The sequence below is a fragment of the Rhinatrema bivittatum genome, unplaced genomic scaffold (assembly GCF_901001135.1).
Source record: "Rhinatrema bivittatum unplaced genomic scaffold, aRhiBiv1.1, whole genome shotgun sequence".
In the NCBI taxonomy this organism is placed as follows: Eukaryota; Metazoa; Chordata; class Amphibia; order Gymnophiona; family Rhinatrematidae; genus Rhinatrema; species Rhinatrema bivittatum.
The window spans coordinates 142,824-167,655 of NW_021820598.1; the positions used below are offsets into that span (position 1 = coordinate 142,824).

The following is a 24,832-nucleotide window of genomic DNA, read 5'->3' on the forward strand; positions in this document are numbered from 1 at the left end:
GAAAGCTCTAAATGCTGCCGAACACCTGGGTTTTATGGGGCTGGGGGGTCACTGTTTAAAGGTCATGATTTAAAAAGGTCTACTCACCCGCTTCTTCAAGACTGAAAAGGTAGCAGGTGCAGTTATTACAGGTTCCTGAAAACAAAGAAGAAAACTAGATGAGTTTTATGGCCCCCAGTTCTTAAATTGTAAAGACGATTCATTCAAGAGATGTCACAGGCAGATGGATAATGAGTTACAGCTCCTATCGGTGGCTGCGAAAACCTGCCCTATGGTATCTTGGGAAAATCAATTTACTCAGCTGGAGCTTAGAAATCCCAAAACTGAGAGGGTGTCATCTTTTCGCTTCAGAAGCTGTTATGCAGTAGCCCCACAAAGTCAGCTGGACATATGATATTGGCACGCTGTAACTTTAAAGAACGCTCAGATATTGGGAAGAAAAGCAAATCCAAATTATTGGGTGCCAAAGTATGATTTGCAGGAGGGTATATGAAGGGCTCCATCAGGCAGGAAAACAAATTTCCAAGATATAACAACTCTTCTGCACATGGATTCTCCTTTGTTTTCCTCTCCATGAAGGGATTCAGCTCACAGGTTTGTGCTGTGCACTTCCTCAGTCAGAAAACCCCCAATTCCCCCTGCGCTGATCAAGTTCAAACATGGAAGCGCGGTTATGATGGTCAGACTTTAGCAAGCAAGTTAAAAGGACATAAGAAACCAGGAAATTTTGCAAATACGCAAGGAAAGAACAAAAAGCATCATCATGCAGATTTTGCAAATAAAGTTCTTTCAACCTAAGGCAACAGGTCTCTCTCATATTTCTTCTGTCTTAATTAATGTCACATATCACTAAATCTATCATGGAAACAATGAATACGATGCCCAGTTATGTACTTCCTGGTGCAATGCCACTAGATCCCAGTTGATCTCTTTTAAAGTTCACTGCAGTGGACTAAGACATTTTCTAAGATTTCTGCAGGTAAAACTGTGTTTTTAGGCATCCAAATTGTCCTTTATAAACTCGCCTGCCTGTTATATGAATAAACGTACACACACATGTCCCAGAGGCTGAGGTTTGCACTTGCTTGCCTATTTTTGCATTCTAAAAAGTATGAAGTAGACGTGCGATAAGCCTGTTGCTGAATATACCTGGCTAACGTCCGAGTAACTTCAGGACGGGTAGTTTTCCCAACCAGACTTAGCCGGGTAGTGTTGGAAACCCTGTGCTCACTGGCTAAAATCTACCCCAGCCTCCATCGCTGTCTCTTTGAATCCAGCTACATTTATCCTGGTAATAAGTTACCCGGACGGAATTTGGCTGGAGAGCAGGGAACATTTCCAAATCACAGTGTTTACACCTAGACAACTCCAAACATTACCCAAAGCCTTTGAGGCTTGATGGCTATGCATTTAAATGTTACCCACACATATCAGCTGGTGTAAGGGTATACGGGCACATCTGCTGGGATCATTTTCAAAGTGGATTTATGTGCGTAAGTCTGTTTTGAACATTGGTGTAACTCATGACAAAATTACCTCCTCCAAGGGCAATGTTCAAAAACCATTTACTGGGGTTGACAGGTCTTTTTTTTTTTTTAAACTGTCCACATAAAAGCAGGCAAGTTGTTCGATAATGCATGGACTCTTACCTGCACTGTATGGCAGCATTCTCGGAGGCAGGGAATACACCCAGCTGTCTAGTTTAGCACTTTCAGACCTATATGCTTTTGAAGGGTAAAAATCACCTGCAGAAAAAGCAGTGTTGTGGGCATGAACCCTTGGGCTGAGGGGGAGTTGGCGCAACCTGCAGGGAGGAGCCCTGCAGGTCCCCATCATCGGCAGGGGGAGTTGGATGAGGTAGAGGCCCAAATGGAGCTTTGCCTTTACCAGCCCTCGTTCCCCTCAGGTTGAACCTTTGGGTGCTGGGGCTGGCAAGTCTTAGGAAGGGGCCTCTGCAGAAAACGGAGATTCTTCAACGCAGCAGGATCAGAGCGGATGGACCAAGCATATCCTGAAACAGGCTGGGATCCCTGGCAGGAAGTCCTGAAGTCAGGAAGCGATCAGAGGCCACTGGTATACTAGGGTGGTCAGTGAACAGGCCATGGCCAGTAGCAGACAGAGTTCAAGGAAGGTCCAGTAGTTAGACACTGGTCAGTGGCAGGAGGCAATCAAGAGAAATCCAAGAAGTGAGCTGAGGTCAATACTGGGTATCCGTCCAAGGGAAGGCAGGACAGATAGGCAGGGCAAGAAGACAAGGAGCAACACAGGAGGCAAGGGACACTGAAGAACCAAGGAACTGGAGACTGACCACAAGAACTGAAGACAGGAACGAAGACCAGGAACTAGAGACAGGAGCTCAGGAATGCTGACAGGAATGTCAGGCTACAAAGGACTGTAGGAGACCTGTTGCTGAGGCCCTGGAGCAAAGTCAGGAGAGGCCTTGGCATTAGACATCATCAATAGGGGCCACAGGAAATTTTCCACTGTGATCCCTTTAAATACCGCATAGAAGCGCACGTGCGCCACATAGGGAGTCAGCGGTGGCATCCAAACTCATCAAGATTAGCGTCGGCATCTCATCGCATTGAAAAGTGGCGGTTGGCTCAGCTTGGGCTTGTTGGTGGCATCCTTCTGTATCTGCCTGGCCCCAAAGGTAAGAATGGTGGTCTATGGGGCAGCCCACAGACCGCTGATTGCAATAAGTAGATACAAATCTCTGCAGGTCCTATTTTGCCTGGAGCAATTTTCAAATGAAAAGCACATGATTGCTTTCTCTTTAAGAACTGGTGCAAAGTTTGTAGGGAAAAGCACCCACGAACATTTGCCCCTTTTACTAAACTTGACAGATATGTGACTTTCACCAGGAAAAAAGTTAAACCCCAGCTAGGCCTGCCAATTCTTCAGCTTGTTACTTAAATCATGCCTAAATAGAAACTTTGAGCCTTATTCAGTAAGGTTTGGTTTTTTTTTTTTTATTATTTTTAACACAGGCACAGAATGGGATACATTATTTTATGAATAAGGCTCTTCGAATATCCAATGTATGGGATCATCTGTCTTTTCAATCAGCTCATGATCTGTAAAGGACATTTCCAGTAACCAAAGAGCTCAACAGGAAATTGTCCTGGGTCCTCTCTTTTCTTTTCCCCTCCACTCCTCACCTCTCCCAGCTCAGGAAACCACATCAGAAAATCAATGACTTAAACAAACAACAAATAATCTCTTATGGTAGGGCTTATTGATTCAAACTGCACAAAATGTTGCCTGGGGTGCCAGCTGAGGGTGAATCATGGCTGAGTTGCTCCACACAGCTGCCACCATCTCTGGTTTTCTTCAGCATTTCAGTCTCATCAGCTGTTTAACATCTCTTATCCCAGGGAAGAGGAAGGGGGGGTGGGGGATAGATGAGAAAGAGAGAGACGAAGAAACCCAGGGAAGGTCCTCTTGACAAGAAGCTTTGCAGGCAGCTTCATGAATCCGGAGTCAATTAATTCTGCATTCCTTTCCAGCACTGACCCATCATACTGTTTTCTTAAGATGAAGAGCGAGGCAGGAGATAGGAAAAAGGGAGTTTCAGCAGCAATGAACATTTTCTTTCCATTTTGAGGCTAGTGTTACATGGATCTAAGGCCCTGCGAAAGACTTCAAATGTTCCTCTCCCAGGAAGACCACAATTCCTTGAGCTACAAGAATGTCTGCACGAACGAACCTGATCTCTCTTGCTCCTATGTCAATAGGCCTAAGTGGTAAAAACTCACATTGTCACTATGCTTTCCTTCTTCCTTCCAGATACAATCCAGCATTAACAAACTTTTGGTGAGAGAAAGTTACTATAATCAAGTTTTCATACTTCTTCTGGATCTTAGGACATCCCAAACCTTGCATACAGGCTCCCAAAAGTAGGCTTCCTGAAAAAAGAGCAAGGCATTAACCCATACGGTGGTTGGAACGACCGCTCTGTTAGGAACAATCTAAGCAAGGATGACTCTTCATCAATACACAGGATGACGGTGACAGGGCTGCCCTCGGAGTCCATTGTAGGTGGGCACAGAAATACAAGCTGGGTTGTCGGCCTCCCCCCTCAAAAAGTCTAAACCCAGAATTCATTTCTAGCGGGCAGAAAAACAAAATGTAAGTTCTTCTCTTCCTAATGGCCATACCATCCATCTATTTCACAGAGACACAAAAAAAGTGAAAAGTCCCAGTAGCACATATTAAAGAGGATAATTTTACCACTACTTTGATTAAAAATAAAAAGTACTCAAAGTGACTGTACTCATACAGAATTCAATTTTTTTTCAATGCTATGCCACACTTAAATGTCCTCGATCTCTCACCTCAAATGTAGTTTTTCATGCTTTGTTTCTAAAAGTACCAGTGGGTTATTTTTTCAAATACAGCATTAAAATGCTTGCTGTGTAAATTTATGCTTAAATTATACACCTGACCTTGATGCTGCTGCTGCCAGATTCCAGTAATAGAAAACAACCTACAGAAAACAGATTGCAATAAACCAAAGAGTCACTTTAAGATCAGAAAAGATTTCACAACATCAAAGAGCCCTTTAACCTTTTTAAGAACAGAGACCTAGTGAAAAATAAAAATACATAAACTATCCACCCCTGCAAAATCCTTCCAACAACATTGCTCAGAAATATTCATGTTTTTATTCCTATTACATTATTGTAACAGAAGACCAGCAAAATCTGAAAACAACATCTTCTTTCGAAACCTTTCTGCCTTGTGTCAAAAACCGCAGGCCAGACAGATTACATTAAGTGGAAGGTGCTGCTGGTAGAGGCAAAACAGCTTCCCCCCTATCTCTAGCTCTTGGAATCTAAGTGAGTACCTCATGCTTTCCTGGTTTTACAGGGTTTCTCACAGTGCACAAGAAGAGATAAAGAGAAGCTCAGATATCCTTTGCAGCTCAGGTGTGGCTTCCTTCCTACTATTACTAGGGGCAGACAACATCATTTCTAAAGTGCCACAACCAGGTCTGGTTTTCAGGGTACCACAATGAATATGCATAAGGTTATTGCATGCAATGCCTCTATTGAATGCAAATCTATCTCATGCATATTCAGTGTGGATTGTCCTGAAAACCAGATCCGGTTGTGGCATTCCAAGACCACTGCTGCCTACCCCGGACTATACGATATACCCATACGCTAATTTCTACTGGCATTCAAACTGACTTCTAACCATTTACCTTCACACAGTGCTAGCCCCTTCTCATGAATATTGATGTCAACGGAAGCCATACAATCTAACTCAGGAGAGAGGTGGAAAGGATCCAGGAATCTAGCTATTCTACAAATAGAAAGGCTACATAGACAAGGTTAATTTGTATTACCTGGCCTCAGATTAGAACAAACATTGATGAATCATGTGGCCTTCTGAGATGATATGTCCTTGTGCTCAGATGTGACAGGACTTGAAGTGAATATTCAAAGGGGTTTCGTGCATTAAAACAGCATATACACGCATAGGTAGCACGTATACATATATCTTGCTATTTTATAACCCTCCAGAGTTCGCACACATATTTTATTGGGGGGAAAAAAAAAAAGACTGTTTAGGGGCATTCCAGGCCGGGGTTCAGAAATGTATGCGGTACATGCTGTTTTGTAACAGGCCGATACAGTACAGTGCTCCGACGGAGCGCACTGTTAACCTGCTCTTGGACACGTGTTTTCCCTTACCCCTTATTCAGTAAGGGGCAGAAAACGCGCGTCCAACCCGCGGCACCTAATAGCGCCCTCAACATGCAAATGCATGTTGATGGCCCTATTAGGTATTCCCGCGCGATACAGAAAGTAAAATGTGCAGCCAAGCCGCACATTTTACTTTAAGAAATTAGCGCCTACCCAAAGGTAGGCGCTAGTTTTTGCCAGCACCGGGAAAGTGCACAAAAAACTGCTTTTCTGTGCACCCTCCGACTTAATATCATGGCGATATTAAGTCGGAGGTCCCAAAGGGTAAAAAAAAGTAAAAGAAAAAAATTTTTTAAATGGGCCGGTGGCTGTCGGGCCAAAAACCGGACGCTCAATTTTGCCGGCGTCCGGTTTCCGAGCCCGTGGCTGTCAGCGGGCTCGAGAACTGACACCGGCAAAATTGAGCGTCGGCTGTCAAACCCGCTGACAGCTGCCGCTCCGGGCTAAAAGGAGGCGCTATGGACGCGCTAGTGTCCCTAGCGCCTCCTTTTGCCCGTTTCTACCGCACCACCTAATTTGCATACTGTATCGCGCGCACTGACGAGTGGCCGGTGCACGCGCCGGGAGAGCGGGCGTTCGTCCGTTCTCCCGCGGACTTTATTGAATCGGCCTGTTTGTTTGTACACTTTTACACCTGTTAAGTGACTTGCGCAAGTGAAATCAAACTGGTCTATCGTTTGCAGTTTTTGGTTGGGAGGTCTGAACTAATAAGGGCTCAGGGTGATATGCATTTAACTTTCAAAAAGGTGACTATGATAAAATGAGGAAAATAGTAAGGAAAAACTGAAAGGAGCAACTGCAAAGGTTAAGAGTTTAGCTCAGCATGAATGTTGTTTGAAAATACCATCCTGGCAGCCCAGAACAGACGTATTCCATGCATTAGAAAAGGTGGAAAGAAGCCTAAACGACCACCAGCATGGTTAAAAGGTGAGGTGAGAGAGGCTATAATATCTAAAAGAACATCTTTCAAGATATGGAAAAGAGATCCGAATGAAGAAAACAGGAAAGAGCATAAGCACTGGCAAATCAGATGCAAAGCATTGATATGGTAGTCAAAGAGAGAATTTGAAAGAAGCTTGCCCTGGAAGCAAAAAACTTTTTCAGGTACATTAGAGGTAAAAAGCCTGCGAGGGAGTCAGTTGGATCATTAGATGATCAAAGGGTAAAAAGGAGCACTTAGGGATGACAAATCCACAGCAGAGAGACTAAATAAATTCTTTGCTTCAGTATTCACTGAGGAAGATGTAAGAGATATACCCATAACAATGAAACCCTAATGTCGTCCTCTAACTTTTAATTTGAGAAGGGAACCAGTGTAACTTATGTAAATAACTCTCAATCCCCACACCTCTTGATGTAAACAATTAACTGCGCATTCCTAATAGACCTTCATAATAGGCGTCATTGTGTGGCAATCCATGCCTGTCAATCACTCTGCCTTATGTTTAATCATAGGTCAGTCCATAGTACATTTTTTTAAGGATTTTTATAGTGCTGTAGTGCTCCGTGTGTTTAAAATACTAAAATTATCCACTGTGCTGTTAACACCTCTAACCAAGCTTTATATCTTCTTAGTACTTAATACTCAGTTCTTTGATACTTAGCTTTTAGTTGCGAAATCACAACTCCTGCCCAATTTTTCCAATCGGATAATCCAGCAATGCGACCGATACCACATTGCTAAGTCTGTGCCCAACGCTGTACAGGTTTCGGACGATGTCGTCCTTCCTCAAGGGCAAAAATTCGTTACTGTATCATAATGGCTCTCGGCGGTTTTTTTGTGCCGAGAGCCATTATGATGCAGTAACGAATTTTTGCCCTTGAGGAAGGACGACATCGTCCGAAACCTGTACAGCGTTGGGCACAGACTTAGCAATGTGGTATCGGTCGCATTGCTGGATTATCCGATTGGAAAAATTGGGCAGGAGTTGTGATTTCGCAACTAAAAGCTAAGTATCAAAGAACTGAGTATTAAGTACTAAGAAGATATAAAGCTTGGTTAGAGGTGTTAACAGCACAGTGGATAATTTTAGTATTTTAAACACACGGAGCACTACAGCACTATAAAAATCCTTAAAAAAATGTACTATGGACTGACCTATGATTAAACATAAGGCAGAGTGATTGACAGGCATGGATTGCCACACAATGACGCCTATTATGAAGGTCTATTAGGAATGCGCAGTTAATTGTTTACATCAAGAGGTGTGGGGATTGAGAGATATACCCATGCCAGAAATGATATTCAAAGGTGATGATTCAGAGGAACTGAAACAAATCTCAGTAAACATGAAAAATGTACTAGGGCAAATTGACAAACTAAAGAGTAGCAAATCACTCGGACCGGATGGTATACATTCCAGAGTGCTGAAGGAACTGAGAAATGAAATTGCGGACCTGCTATTGGAAATTTGTAAACTATCAATAACATCATATGTGGCACCTGAAGACTGGAGGGTTTCCAATATAACGCCAAATTTTAAAAAAGGGATCAAGAAGTGATTCAGGAAATTATAGACCAGCGAGTTTGACGCCTGTGCCAGGCGAAATGGTAGAAACTATCAAAGAACAAAATTGCTGAACATATAGATAAGCATAGTTTAATGGGACCAAGCCAATGGATTTAACTAAGGGAAGTCTTTTATTTATTTAAAATCTTTTCTATACCGTCGTTTAGTAATGCACTATCACAACGGTTTACAGAGAGGCACAAATAGGGGTGGATTGTGGGAAAATAGTGGCCAGGGGGATTTTTCTCCATACTGGCCCATGGGTACCCAATTACACATACAATCTGGTGAGTCACCAAATACAGAATAAAGGGACCATAAAATATTTATTTATTTATTTATTTATTTATTTAACATTTTTCTATACCGACCTTCAAGGTTAAATACCATATCAGGTCGGTTTACATCGAACAGGGGTAGATCAGTGTAACATAACATAACAAAGGAACAACTTTTTATAATTAGTGGAGGTAAAGCAGAAAAGTAAGAAAGTTACATAATAACAAGGACCATGAACTAGGAAGCTGAATTCAGCTGGAAAAAGAGAAACCTTAAGAATGTATTAAATTAAAATACTAGGAGACTAGTAACTGATGAGAATATTGAAGGGGCGAAGTTCCAAATTCAATGCTGAGTAGTTGTAGTTGTCTAGTGAAAGTTTGAAGGATCAGGGAAGGCTTGTAAGAAGAGCCAAGTTTTGAGTTTTTTTTTAAATGTTGGTAGGCACGGTTCCATTCTGAGTTCTGCAGGTAGGTTGTTCCAGATGGCTGGACCTGCTGTGGAAAAAGCTCGGTCTCTGGTAGAGATGAGTCGTGTAGCTTTAGAAGGTGGGGGTTGTAGTGCTCCTTTGTAGGTTTCTCTCATTGGTCTGTTGGAAGTGTGGAGTTTGAGTGGGAATTCGAGGTCAAGATGGAGGAAGCTATGAATTGATTTGTGAATTAGAGATAGAGCTTTGTGCAGAGCCCTGTGACTGACTGGTAACCAGTGTAAATTACGGAGGACGGGCGTAATGTGGTCTCTCTGGTTGGTGCTTGTTAAAATTCTCGCTGCAGCGTTTTGTATCATCTGTAAGGGCTTGGTTGTTGAGTTGGGAAGGCCAATGAGGAGAGAGCTGCAGTAGTCAATTTTGGCAAATATTAGGGATTGAAGAACAGTCCTAAAGTCATGAAAAAATAGGAGAGGTTTGAGTCTTTTTAACACTTGAAGTCTGTAGAAGCACTCTTTAGTTGTGGTTTTGATCATATTCTTTAGGTTAAGACGGTTGTCTATAATTACTCCAAGGTCTCTCACATGAGTGTGGGTGAGAAGGTGTTTGTGATGGATCTGTGACGAGGGGTTTTCTTGGTTGGAGGAAATGAGGAGGAGTTCAGTCTTAGAGGCATTGATGACCAGGTTTAGACTGTTGAGGAGATTAGTGATGGCTTGTAAGCTGTTGTTCCAGAGTGCGATGGATTTGTTAATAGATTCTGTTATGGGAATCAAAATCTGGACATCGTCCGCATAAATGTAGTGAATAAGGTTAAGACTGGTTAACAGTTGGCAAAGGGGAAGGAGGTAAATATTGAAAAGGGTAGGTGATAGGGATGAACCTTGTGGTACGCCAAGGGAAGAATTTGTAGATGGTGATTCTTTATTGTTTATTTTGACTTTAAAACTTCTATTACTGAGGAACGACTTGAACCAATTGTGGACTGTTCCTGAAATGCCTATGTCTGAGAGGCGATTCAAGAGGATGGGGTGGTTGACTGTGTCAAAAGCCGCCAAAATGTCTAAAAGGATTAGGAGAAAGGAGTGTCCTTTGTCTAGACCCATAAGAATATGGTCAGTTAGAGATATGAGTAGGGTTTCTGTGCTGCGAGATTTGCGAAACCCATATTGGGAAGGGAAAAGTAAGTTGTGATCTTCTAAATAATCCGAGAGCTGGATGTTGACCAATTTTTCTGTGATTTTGGCTAGAAATGGTAGATTAGAGATAGGGCGGAAATTTGCCAGCACACCAGGGTCTAGGTTATGTTTCTTGAGGAGTGGTTTCAGGGAGGCGTTTTTTAGATTATCTGGGTAGAGTCCTTGAGTTAAGCAGCAGTTTATGATTTTGGTTAAGGGACCAGAGATTATATTAGGAATAAGTAGCAGTAGCTTGGAAGGAATGTTGTCCGATGGGTGGCTGGATGGTTTCTGCCTTTTAAGAATGGATTCGATCTCTTTGGTCGATATTAATTCGAATTTATCGAATTTGACTCCCTTAAGAATGTAGGTGTTATCGAATGAGGTGTTGTAGTCAGTCTTGGTAGGAAGGAGAGCAAGTGTGTTTGAAATCTTCTGCTGAAAGAAAAGGGCTAGCTCATTTGCTTTGGACTGAGCTTGTTCGTCAGGTATCGACGGTGGTAGAGACTTTGTTATTTGAGAGACATATGCAAAGAGGGTTTTTGCATCAAATTGGATGTCATGGATTTTTTTACCGAAGTATTCTCTTTTTGCTTTTAGAATGGAAGTCCTGTAGTAATGTAGTGTTCCTTTGTATGACAATAGTGTAGTGGTGGAAGGTGCTTTGCGCCATTTATTTTCTTTGTGGCGTAATTCTTGTTTTATCCGTTTGAGATCGTTGGAAAACCAAGGTTGGTTTCCTTTTTTTGTCGTGTTGCTTAGTTTTGTGATTAATGGGCAGAGTTTGTTTGCTACCTCTTCAGTGATCTTGTGCCATGATAGCACTGCTGTGTTAGGGTTGGATAGATCTAAGTTCGAGATTTCCTTGGAGAGATGTTCACTGAGGGTCTCAGAAGCACAAGGTTTCCTGAATTGAAAAGAGGAAAGGTGCTGTGGGGAGGGAGATTGTTTTTTTGTAGTGAGGGTGGTAGTTATCAGAAAGTGATCTGACCAGGGGATAGAAGTACACACAGGTTCCGTAGAGTTAGAAAAATTAGAGTTGATAAAAATAAGGTCCAGGGTGTGTCCTGCTTTGTGTGTAGGTTTGTTTACAATCTGAGTGAATCCCATTGCACTGAGGGCTGTGAGGAGGGTGTCACAATTGGGTGGGTGGGAAGAAGCCTCAAAGTGAATGTTGAAATCTCCCATGATTATGGTGGGTGAGTCAGTGTTGACGTGTTTCACTACAGATTCTATAAGAGGGGAAGCATCTGTGTCTAATACTCCTGGGGGTGCATAGACTAGTAGTACTTGCAGCTGGTTCGATTTGAATAGACCTAGCTCAATTTTAGATTCTGACTTAATTGTATGTGGAGTTAGTCTGAGTTCTTTTTTGGTGGCTAGTAACAGACCGCCTCCTCTCTTTTTTTGTCTGTGAATTGTAAAAATATGTGAATTGTAAAAATATACACAGAAATGCACAGACAAACTGAACTAGAAATCACAACAAGTTAGACTGTATGTAATGCAGCAATGGAAAAACAGAAAATACCATCATTCCTCATAAAACATCAAACAATAAAATCAAGAACTATAAAACATCACAATAGGAAAATCATACTAAAAATATATATTTCAAAACTGCTGATGAATAGAACCTCCAGTAATTTAACTCAGGGAAATTTTCAAAAATTTGTATATAACACCAATAAAATATTTCAAAAAGAGCAGACATCAAATAATATTCAATAATTAAAACTAATAAGGATTTTAAAAAGCCCCTGCTGTCCCCTTCTGTGGAAGCTCTTGATTTCCAGGCACCTTGATATTGTCGAGGATTAGGTTATCCTCTCTCTCTCACACATACTCACATGTCCATTCTTTCTCACACATACCTACACATTCATGCTCTTATATCCACCATAACCTCTCGCTCTCACAGACACTGACACACTCTCAGGCTCTAAGACACTCTCTCCCCCTCCACACACAAACTCTTACTCCCTTGGATTTTCTCATACACACACATGCTCTCACACTCACTGGCTCCCTCACATACACACAAACACACACACCCAGGCAAGCTCCCAGTCATTCTCACACCACTCCCTCCCCATTCCCCAGGCATGCACACATTCATTCTCACACACTCAGACCCCCAGGCAGGCACCCATGCATTCACACATACACCCCCAGGCAGAGTCCCATTCATACACATGCACACACTAAAGGCAGACTCCCCTCTCTTTTTATTTATTTGTTGAGTTTTATATACCGTCATTCGGTAGAGCCATCACAACGGTTTACAATAACATCTCTCTCATTCCTCTGCTGCCACTGTCACTGCTGCCACATGGCTATTGGGGAGGTGCCGATTTCTGCTACTGACAATGAAGCCCATTCTGCTGCCTTCTCTGTGCAGGCCCCATGGGCTTCCACTTTCTCCATGCTGATCTCGTACATTGCGAGATCAGCATGGAGAAATTGCTATTCTTGCACATTCCCAAAGATTACATGTGCCAATCACTAAAAAGTAATTAATTTTTTTTACCTTTGCTGTCTCATCTTAGTTTTCTAATTGGTTGGTCACAGGCTTTTTTTTTCCCACCTTCCCTTTCTTATTTTTTTTGCCAGTTCCTTTTATATTGTCTTTTTTTCTGTTTTTCTCTCCATCTTCTTCCCTCTCACACACAGTCAGGTTCTCATTCTCACATGCATTTCTCTCTCACACACACACACAGGCTCTCACTGTCACATGCTGTCTCTCATATAAATCATTCATACACACAGTCTCTCACTGGCACATGCTGTCTGACTCTCACACACAGGCTCTCTCTCACTCCCACATGCTGTCTTGCTCAAGCACAGGCTCTCACTGTCACATGCTCTCTCTCTCACACACACACAGGTCTCACATGCTGTCTCTGCAAACATTCAGGTCCTCACTCTCACACACAATCTCTCAACATCTCATACACACACACTCTCTACGGGCCCTCAGCCTCTCTCTCACCTCTGGGCCTCCTCTTCGCGGGTCGCCACAGGATGGGCTCTGCAGCGGCCCTGATCTTCTTGGGCCGCTGCGGCCCTGCTACCGGGCCCTCTTCCTCTGCTCGGCCCGTAAGCGCTGCTCCTCTTCTGCACGCGCTGATGCTCCTCCTTCCTGCCCACGCGGCTCCGTGCAACGTTTACTTCCAGGGCCGCGCGGGCAGGAAGGAGGAGGAGCATCAGCACATTTAAACGCAATCTTTTTCTTCGGGCCGTGGTGACGTGAGCCTCGCCAAGGCCCTGCCGATCTGCCTGTCGCAGCACCGCATGAGCCTCCCTGCGCCCGGGGGCATTGGCTCCCCTCGGGATACCACTGCTCGCGGCGCCCCAGGCCTTCCACCGGCCCTGCCCGCAGGTTTCTCTTCGGGCCGCAGCGCCAGCAGACCCTCTTCTTGTCTTTGGCCGGGAAGTTAAAAAAAAATAAAAAAAATCACATGATGGGAGCGACCGGCCCACCAGGGGATGCCCAATCCCCCGATAGGCCAATCCGCCCCTGCACATAAATTTACATTTGGTTAAATTCTTACTAACTAACAGCTCGATACAGTAAAGTTCAGTTGAAGATTTCTCGTCTGTAACGAGCTCGCTGCGCACAATTCGGACGCGTAAGGCAAACCAGCGATACAGTCTCCAGTTTTGCGCGTCCGTAGCGCTTAAAACAGACGCGTAACCCTTCCCGCACCCGGCATGTAAATGAACGAATTAGCTGTATAATGAAGGAATTAGCTATTCCCCTCCGATACCGTAACGTGCGCTCAGGTTCTCTCATTAGTAACGCACTGTTTTGCCGCGGCCGTAACGTGTTAGTTTACCGCCTCCCCCTAGTAGGAGTTAGGACTGTGAGTCTAGTAACAAATCCATCGACACCGCTTAAGATACTCAAAAACAATAAAACACAATTTAAAAAAAAGCCATACAGAGATGATCGAGAAAATGTAATGATGTGGGACACATAAAACCTGTCAGAAGAAAAAATAAAATTTTTTAAATACCTGTCGGAGGGCCGCGTGGGTACAGGCGGCGGCGGCGGGAGCCGGGTGGTCGCGTGTTAAATCTAGGCCGCGGGCGGGTGGGCGCCTGTTCCAGGCGGCGGCGGGGGGACACGCGTTAGTTCGAGACCGCCGGCGGGCGGCGGGTGGTCGCGTGTTAAATCTAGGCCGGGTCCGCACAGGCGCGCATTCATTCAGTGCATTCATTCAGTGCCTCCGGCATTCATTCAGCCCCCACCGGCACTGAATCAATGCGCGCCTGTGCGACCCCTGCGATTCGGCGCGCAAGGCGTGACGTCACGGCATGTGACTGCCTTCAGCGCCGAATCGCAGGGGTCGCACAGGCGCGCATTCATTCATTCACTGCCGGTGGGGGCTGCCGAGGCAGCCCCCACCGGCAGTGAATGAATTCATTCATCCAGGCGGAGGAGCCGGCTGCTTTCGCCACCGGCTCCTCCGCCTGGATGAATGAATGCGCGCCTGTGCGACCCCTGCGCGCCTGTGCGACCCCTGCGCATTCATTCACTGCTGGTGGGGGCTGACAGAGGCAGCCCCCACTGGCAGTGAATGAATGCGCGCCTGTGCGGACCCGGCCTAGATTTAACACGCGACCACCCGCCGCCCGCCGGCGGTCTCGAACTAACGTGTGTCCCCCCGCCGCCGCCTGGAACAGGCGCCCACCCGCCCGCGGCCTAGATTTAACACGCGACCACCCGGCTCCCGCCGCCGCCGGCCGCCTGGACCCACGCGGCCGTCTGAAACTAACGCGTGTCCACCCGCCGCCCGGAACAGGCGCCCACCCGCCCGCGGCCTAGATTTAACACGCGACCACCGGCCCCCCGGATCCCGCCGGCCGCCTGGACCCACGCGGCCCTCCGACAGGTATTTAAAATTTTTGATTTTTACACTTCCTGGTGCCTGTCATTTCAAATGTCATTTGAAATGACAGGTACCAGCGCACCCAGGTTACTGTATAGGCGCTGTATTAAGCGCCTATACAGTAAAATGGGTTACGCGGGCATAACCCTTCCCTACCGCTTTAAAGCCGCGGCATGCATTTGCATGCGATTAGAGGAGAGTATCGGGGAGTTAGTGAAGAGAACTGTGCGTGCGGGGAGGAAGGGTGCGCCTGACTGTTTCTACCTCGACCTTACTGTATCGACCTGTATGTGCCAAAACATTTATCGGTAACAAGTTTTCATAATATAAGGTATATGATGTGTGATCTGGATCTTGTCCTTTTATATGATTAATAGGAAAAACCATACAAGAATTGTACTTTATACTGCATATCTCTTAAATTATTCTATAATAATGATGAGTAAAAATAATAAAATATACAATTACGCTACTAGGTGACTTTAGCTGTGTTTAGATGTTCATTCGTTTAGTCATTTAAACTTCATATTCCCCATTCTCATTGTAAAATGCTTTTTTGAAAAGCCATGTTTTTAAACTTTTTTTTTTAAAGAGTTTTAAATCACTTTGTAATCTTGTTTCGAGTGGCAATGAGTTCCATAATCCTGGTCCGGCTAATGAAAGTACTCGCTCTCTAACTTGGGTTAGTTTTGCTGTCCTGACTGAGGGGATGGTTAGTAGAGCTCTATTGGCTGATCTAAGATTTCTTTGTGGGACGTGTAAGCATAATGCTGTGTTTAGCCAGTCTGCTTTTTCTTCGCTGATCAGTTTGTGAATTGTGCAGAGTGTTTTATATTGCACTCTTTGTTCTATCGGCAGCCAGTGTAATTCGGCAAGTGTTTGAGTGATGTGTTCTCTTTTGCTTTTACCAGTAAGTATTCTGGCAGCCGAGTTTTGTAATATTTGTAGAGGTCTTATTGTTGAGTATAGTAGTCCCAGAAATAGTGTATTACAGTACTCTGTGCTGGTGAATATAAGTGCTTGTAGAACTGTTCGGAAGTGCGCTTGGGTTAATAGGGGTTTAAGCTTCCTGAAGACCATAAGTTTGGCGTAGCCTTCTCTAACTTTTTGTGATATGTGTTGCTTAAGGCTGAGTTCAGTGTCAATTATTACTCCTAGGTTTCGAGCTTTCTCGGTTAGTACCACTTCTTGATCGTTTTTAAGTTTGATGGGGTTTTGAAATATCACAGAGCTTTTACGTTCTAGATGTATAAATTCAGTTTTTTCTATGTTAATTACTAGTTCCATTTGGTTTAGTAATTGCTTAATTACATCTAGGTACATCATTGCTAGGATTAATGTCTTATCAATTGTTTCCTCTACGGGTAATATTAGTTGAATGTTGTCCGCATATATGTAGTGTATGATACCTAGTCCAGCCAGTAGGTGGCATAGAGGCAGCATGTAAATGTTAAATAGTGTCACCGAGAGTGTGGATCCCTGGGGTACTCCTGTTTTTAGCTCAATTCTGTCTGATATTGTGTCTTTAATCTGTACTTGAAAAAAATCTATTGCTTAGGTAAGATCTGAACCATTTCATTGTTTTGTTTTTTTAGACCTATTTCTTCTAGCCTTTTTAGTAGTATGTTATGGTTTACTGTGTCAAATGCTGCTGATAAGTCTAATAGTATCATGATGTAGCGTTTCCCACTATCAAATCCTCGTAGTACGTTGTCAGTTAGAGAGATTAGTAATGTTTCGGTGCTATAGTGTTTTCTAAAGCCATGCTGTGAAGGATAAAGTATGTTATTGTTGTCTAGATGTTCGGCTAGTTGTTTTGTACTGTTTTTTCTATCAATTTAGCAAGTAGGGGTAGGTTTGAGACAGGTCTGTAGTTACTTAGTATATTTGGGTCACTGTTTTTTTCCTTTAATATTGGTTTGATTATTGCACCTTTAAGTATATCTGGGATGGATCCTTCGTTAAGGGATAGGTTAATTATTTTGGCTATTGTATGAGAAACTGTGTCAGCTAGTTTTTTTTTATGTCCATGGTAGGGATTGTATCGATTTTATGTGGTGCTGGATTTAAATTTTTTTTAGCATGGATTCAACTTCGATACTGGATATCTCATCAAATGTGGTCCATTGTGTCACATCTCTAGTCTGCATTGTAATTTCCTGTTTTGTTGAATTTGGGATTTTTGCTTTTAGGCTTATTTTGTCTATGAAATAGTGTGCTATTTCGTTACATTTATTCTCTTGTGGGGTCTGTGTCGTTTCTGTTTTATCATTAGTCAGGTTTTTAATTATATTAAATAGTGTTCTTGGGTTGTTAGCAAATTTTTTGGCTGAAGAATTGGGGGTTTTTTTGCGTTGAGAATTACTTTTTTGTAATACGCTAGTTGTTTTCTGAATTTAGCCAACCTATCTATTGTTTTCTCTTTTTTCCACTCTTTTTCTTTTTTTCTTAGTCTTGCTTTTACAAACTTCCTACATTTTTTGAAGACAAACAAACTTGTGGATAAAGGTGAGCCATTTGATAAAGTGTATCTGGATTTCCAGAAAGCATTTGACAAAGTCCCTCATGAGAGACTTCTTAGGAAATTAGAAAGTCATGGGATAGGTGGCAGTGTCCTGTTGTGGACTGCCAATTGGTTAAAAGATAGAAAACAGAGAGTAGAGCTAAATGGTAAATTTTCCCAATGGAAAAAGGTGAATAGTGGAGCACCCCAGGGATCTGTTCTGGGACAGATGCTTTTTAATATATTTATAAATGATCTGGAAATGGAAACAAGTGATGTGATCAAATTTGCCAATGACACTAAATTATTCAAAGTTGTCAAATCACAAAAGGATTATGAGAAATTGTAAGAAGACATTGCAAAACTGATAGATTATCCAAGGAAACAAACCGGTAGCTGATCCAAGATGGCTGACAGCAAACACACAACAAGGTGGAATCGGTAAAATGGACTTTATTGACTCTTGCCTGCCCAAGAGTCAATAAAGTCCATTTTACCAATTCCACCTTGTTGTGTGTTTGCTGTCAAACTGAGAGATTAGACATGCAAATGGCAAATAAAATTTAATATAGACAATGGCAAAGTAATACACTTAAGGAAAAGTAACTCAAATTATAGCTACAAAATGCAAGGTTTCATATCAGGAATCTCCACTCAGGAAAATGATCTAGGTGTCATAGTTGAAAATATGTTGAAATATTCTGCTCAGTGTGCAGCAGCAGCAGCCAAGAAAGCAAATAGAATGATAGAGATTATTAAGAAAGGAATGGAGAATAAACAGAGAATATCATACTGCCTCTGTACCATTCCATGGTGCAGCCCCATCTTGAGTATTGTGTTCAGTTCTGGTCACCACATCTCAAGAAAGATATAGCAGAATTAGACAAGTGACAGAGAAGCGAGACCAAGATGATAAAGGGGATGGAACAATTCCCCTATGAAGAAAGGCTAAAGAGATTAGGACTCTTCAGCTTAGAGAAGAGACAGCTGAGGGGCGATATGATAGAAGTCTATAAAATCATGAGTGGAGTAGACAGGGTAAATGTGAATCAGTTTTTATTTTTTTAAAAAGTAAACCAAGATTAGAAGAACACTCCATTAAGTTACTAAGTAGCACATTTAAGACAAAAATACTTTTTCACTCAGTGCACAATTACGATGTGGAATTCATTGCTGGAGGATGTGGTAAAGGCAGCTAAGAGCTGGATTTAAAAAAAGGTTTTACAAATTCCTGGAAGAAAAGTCCATAAATCGTTATTAAGCACACAGACTTGAGAAAAGGCACTGCTAATCCATAGGCATAAGCAACATGGAATCTATCTACTATTTGGGATTCTGCCAGGCACTTGTGACTTGCGTTGGCCATTGTTTGAAAGAGGATACGGAGTTTGATGGACCCAGGTCTGACCCAGTATGCCGCCGCATTTAATTCTCGGTGTTTATTATCACAGCATCATAATTATTTTGCACATAAAATATATGTGGATTTGGTTATAAACCAGTAAAGAAAGCACACGTTTTACTGCATTGGAAAAATATGCGCATATGTTTGGAGCAGAAATCCATGGTATTTTATTGCTCCTGCAAAAATTTCTGCATGTCCACTTGTGCCTGCAAAAGCTCTACTGTGGACAGGTTTGAAAGTTAGGCTCAAACTGTCCTGCTAGACCTGCTCCTAAACACTAGTCAAGAAATGTATTTACTTAGTCCAATAAAAATGCATTCTCTTACACATTTTGGGGTAGATTTTAAAAAAGGGGGCCTTCGCGTACTTTTGTAGGCGCATCAGGCGCAAACAAAAGTACGCTGGATTTTAGTAGATATGCGCGTAGCCGCGCGTATCTGCTAAAATCCTGGATTGGCGCGCGCAAGGCTGCCGATTTCGTGTAGCTGGCGCGCGCCGAGCCGCGCAGCCTACCTCTGTTCCCTCCGAGGCCGCTCCAAAATCGGAGCGGCCTCGGAGGGAATTCGCTTTCGCCCTCCCCTCACCTTCCCCTCCCTTCCTCTACCTAACCCACCCCCCCGGCCCTGTCTAAACCCCCCCTACCTTTGTTGGGGGATTTACGCCTCCCAGAGGGAGAAGTAAATCCCCGCGCGCCAGCGGGCCGCTGGTGCGCCTAGACGCAACCCGGGGGCGGTTCCTGAGGGCGCGGCCACGCCCCCGGACCGCCCCGGGCTGAAACCACGCCCCCGGGCCCGCCCCCGAAACACCGCGTCCCGCCTCGAAAACGCCTCGCCGATCAGCCCCGCCCCCGACACGCCCCCCTCGAAAAACCCCGGGACTTACGCGAGTCCCGGGGCTCTGCGCGCACCGGCAGGCCTATGTAAAATAGGCGCACAAGGCCCTGCTCGCGTAAATCCGGGCGGATTTACGCGAGCAGGGCTCTTAAAATCCGCCCCTTTGTTTTCATTTGTTAAGCTTTATTTCTGTACTAAAAAACAGTAACCATTTTAACTACTTGTTAAAGAGTGGATCAGTATTCAGCAGACTAAAGTCACGTTGAAAAGAGCAGGTGAAGAACAGAAAAGAAAAGGAAGACCAGAGAGGAGAAAAAGGAAGACCAAACAAGACTAGTGGAAGGAAGGAAGGAAGGAAGAAGAAAAACCAGAGGAAAAGGAAGACGAGGAGCGGAGTATGCGGGCAGGTTTAGATAGACTTTAAAAGACAGTATGAGAAAAGAAGAGTGCTAAAGCATTAAAGAAGAGAAAAGTTGAGAATGGAATAAAAAAAAGAATACAAGAATGGGAGTTAGGAGAAAGGGAAGAGGAGGAGGAAAAAGGGAATGAGAACATCTACCCAATCTAAAAAGATAAGTTGGCAAATAGACCTGGAATTTTTTGTGTGATGTTACATTAAACAGGAACGGTCTGTGCCTGGAGAGGGCAATTTTCAAAGGCATTACCTGGGTAAACTGGCCTGACTCAAAATTGCCCTCCTCAATGGATAAATCTGTGTTAAAAGAATCCACAGATTTTGCCCCCTAAGTGAATAAAAAAGGACAGATAGAGTGAGTGATTTTTTTCAGCAGACAACCCGAAAGTTACATGGCTAGCTTTATCCAGCTATTCAGTGGCACTGATGTGGATAAATCTGCCGCCAAATTTACCTGGTTAAATTTAACCATGCAATTTTAGGACAGGTATTTTTCAGAACTGACTCACCCAGCTAAATCTGGCCAGGTAGCGCTGAATATTAGCACTCACCATCTACAATTTAATCATGACCCTTAGGATCACCTCCCTTATCGCCTCTTTTTATCTGACTAAATTTACCAGCACAAAGCATAGCCAAGGAGCAGGGAAAGATATGCAAACTTCTATTTTTGCCTGGATATCTCCAAAAGTTACCCAGACTAAGTCTCTCGACATCTAAGCAAATGACAACAAACATCTAGTCCATCTAGTCTAGATTCTGCTTCTCTGGTTCTCTACCATTTTGGGTAGATGAGTATTATAAAAGCCCAACTTCAGCATCATCCCACACCCCACCACTATGTCTTTCACTCAACTTCTCAATCCCATTTCAATCACCTCCAGTTTTGTTCCAAGTAAGCTCAAAATTTTGTTACAGTGCTGGCGTCCACCACCTCTGCTGCTAGGCTTGTTTCAAGCCTTATTTTCCTCTTTAATTCTTGCAAGACCACAATTCAACTGCATACTTGCTTACACACTGTCATTTTTCCAACTGCCCCCTGCACCCACAATTTGACTGCACACTTGACTACAAACTGTGAGTTTTCTCTCTATACCCTTCAATAGTAATTTAAACTATTATAACAATGGAACGAACACACAAACTGCATAGAACCCATACTGGGTCAGAGCATCTACAGAGAGTTAAGAAAACAATCACAAAATCAGAACACAAAGCATATCCTACACTTGAGGATTAACAACTCTTCCACAACCCCGTCTAGCCTAATGCTTACAATACTACTATTGAATGTTCAATCACTTGCAAAAAAAATTCCATTGGTAAATGATCTGCTAAAGAAAAAACCCTACTATATTCTGCATATCGGAAACTTAGCTGAACAACAAAGATAATGTTCTTTTAAATCAAATCGATAACCCCCAACTACGATGTCTTCCACTTCCCCAGTCCAAAACGTAACGGTGGAGGTCTACTAATAATCTCTAAAAGAGATCTCAAACTCACACCTAACAACATATAGATTAATCCGTCCTATGAGGTGGCAATATTAAAATCACCACAACTAAATATAGGATTGGTCTATTGCCCCCCTGGAACTCTCCAAAAAGATTGCTCACCATTAATCGAACTATTCGCTAAAGCATTTCTATCACCAGACTCCACAATAATATTAGGAGACTTCAACCTACATGTTGATAGAACACATAGAACTACAACGTTTGGAATAGTTTTAGATACAATGGAAGTAATGGGAGGTCTCAATTCATAACCAACCCAACACATAAAGCTGGTCACATCCTAGATCTAATATTTGCCAACAACAATAATTTATTTATTCAATATCTCCCACTATATACTGCCCTGGTCTGATCACCAATTAATAAAAGCAGAAATAACACCAACACCAAGCAAACAAATTCAAACAACCACCAAACATTCTCCTTCAGAAAGAAGATAAAACCAGACATACCTGAAGAATCATTGAAAAATAAACTAGTTGAGTTCAACCAAACTAATGCCGCCTTCGCTTTCAACTCCTGGAATAGAATTTTCAATGACATTGCTGATAACCTAAGCCCAATTCAGTCAAAAACGATACAAAATGAATGGAATACCTCAAAACATAAAAAACCCTGGTAAAACAAACAGCTAAGACAAACTAAACAGACACTGAGAAAATCAGAGAAACAATGGTGGAAACACCCATCAACTGGAACCTAAATCAATAAACAAAAAAAAAACAAAAAAAGACTATTATGCAAAACAGATTCATGGAGTAATTAAATCCAAATTACTCTTCGAAACAGTCAAAACCTAACCAAGGTCCCATCCTCCTAAAACACGAGAACACACAACTTCTCAAAGAAGGACTGCAATGAATATGCCACCTCCTAGCTAGATAAAAATAAATAGACTAAAAATTCAATTCCCCACTAGCTCACTAATAAACGAACATCAAGAAAATCCTGGAAGTCCTACACATGAAACACTTTTGACGTAGCAACCAAACTAGAAATAAATCAAATCATATCCAATACCAAACCTGCTGTCAACCCACTAGACCCAATTCCAGCAATTTCTCTGAAAACTGTACAAAACAATCACTCCAACAATCACAAACATAATCAACTACTCGCTCTCAGAAGGACTGGTGGCAAACATAGCGAAACAAGCTGTAATCAAACCTACGTCAAAAGTGTTTCATGTAGGACTTCCAGGATTTTCTTCATGTTCATTTATTAGTGAGCTAGTGGGGAATTGAATTTTTAGTCTATTTACTTTAAAATCGTCGGCTCAGTGTGCTGCAGCAGTCAAAAAAGCAAACAGAATGTTAGGAATTATTATGAAGGGAATGGTTAATAAAATGTCATAATGCCTCTATATCGCTCCATGGTGAGACTGCACCTTGAATACTGTGTACAATTCTGGTCACTGCATCTTAAAAAAGATATAGTTGCGATGGAGAAGGTACAGAAAAGGGCAACCAAAATGATAAAGAGGATGGAACAGCTCCCCTAAGGAAAGGCTGAAGAGGTTAGGGCTGTTCAGCTTGGAGAAGAGACTGCTGAGGGGGGATATGATAGAGGTTTTTAAGATCATGAGAGGTCTTGAACGAGTAGATGTGAATCTGTTATTTACACTTTCGAATAATAGAAGGACTAGGGGGCACTCCATCAATTTAGCAAGTAGCACATTTAAGACTAATGAGAAAATTCTTTTTCACTCAACGCACAATAAAGCTCTGGAATTTGTTGCCAGAGGATGTGGTTAGTGCAGTTAATGTAGCTGGGTTCAAAAAAGGTTTGGATAAGTTCTTGGAGGAGAAGTCCATTAACGGCTATTAATCAAGTTTACTTAGGGAATAGCCACTGCTATTAATTGCATCAGTAGCATGGGATCTTCTTTAGTGTTTGGGTAATTGCCAGGTTCTAGTGGCCTGATTTGGCCTCTGTTGGAAACAGGATGCTAGGCTTGATGGACCCTTGGTCTGACCCAGCATGGCAATTTCTTATGTTCTTCTGCTCTATCTTGAAAAATAAAAATAGAAGAATAGATGATTGGGACAAGTACCGACCAATATCCAACTTATCATTCATCGCAAAAGTTCTGGAAAAAGCTGTACTATCACAACTGGAAAATCACCTAGAAGAGAATGACATTTTATACCCTAACCAATTTGGATTCAGAAAAGATTGCTCGACAGAAACTCTACTGCTTTCTTTGATTGATCCTGTGCTAAAGGGGTTTAACAATGATGACTCCTACATCTTGGTACTATTAGATTTAACAGCAGCATTCGACATGGTTGACCACACTGTGCTATGCCATCAGATGAAAAAAATTGGAATAGATGGAAGTGTACTCAAATGGTTCTCCTCTTTCTTAGCTGATAGGACTTTTCAAGTCAAACTGAACAACCTGTCTGACACATTCCCAATCGATACAGGTGTCCTTCAAGGCTCTGCACTCTCGGCTACACTCTTCAACATCTATATGCTCCCTCCATGTAAATTACTAGCAGATCTAGAAATCAACTTTTTCCTTTTATGCTGATGACATTAAATTCTACATTCCTAACCACAAATTAATTGAAAATACAGCAGCAAAACTCTCAACATACATGAAAGCAATACAGCAAATGCTATATCAGCTAAAACATTAAGCAATAATAAATCCAAAATCATTTGGCTAAGGAGAAACCAATCTATAAATAAACCACCATCCCTAGATCTGGATAACTTCATCTTCACAGCATCTGAACAAGTACGAGACCTAGGAATACAAATCGATGAGAACCTAACAATGAAAAATCACATAAATTAATTAAAACAGGATATTCCAAGCTACGAATCTTACATTAGTTAAAACCTCTCCTGTGGAGATCCAAGATGGCGCGCTAGAGGCAGGACGCACGCCGACTCCTCTCTTACCTTGTAATTTTTTCCCTGTTTAATGCCGCACTCCGGCAGGAAGTGGAGGGCCTGAGAGAGGCTGAATTTAGAAGCCTCAACGCTGGGTCCATACCGCGGGCCGATGGACGTTCATGTACTCAGAGGGCCACAAGCACCGGGAGAAGAGTCGCTGGAAGCTGATCGAGGAGGCGTAACAACAGCCGACAGCTTCCCTGACTCAGTGACATCTCTGTCCCCGGTGGAACGGACGGCACCCGA

At 42.8% G+C, this 24,832-nt stretch overlaps 1 protein-coding gene across 1 annotated transcript in view; it reads right to left on the reverse strand.

Moving 5' to 3' along the window:
• Nucleotides 1–87: 87 nt before the first annotated feature.
• The window catches only part of ZFYVE27 (zinc finger FYVE-type containing 27), a gene marked incomplete at its 3' end in the record, with an annotated part of 105,354 nt that continues 80,609 nt past the window's right edge, over nt 88–24,832 (reverse strand). Inside the window, 1 exon segment of the mRNA XM_029586160.1 lies at nt 88–135. Within this exon segment, the coding sequence (XP_029442020.1) occupies nt 88–135 (48 nt within the window).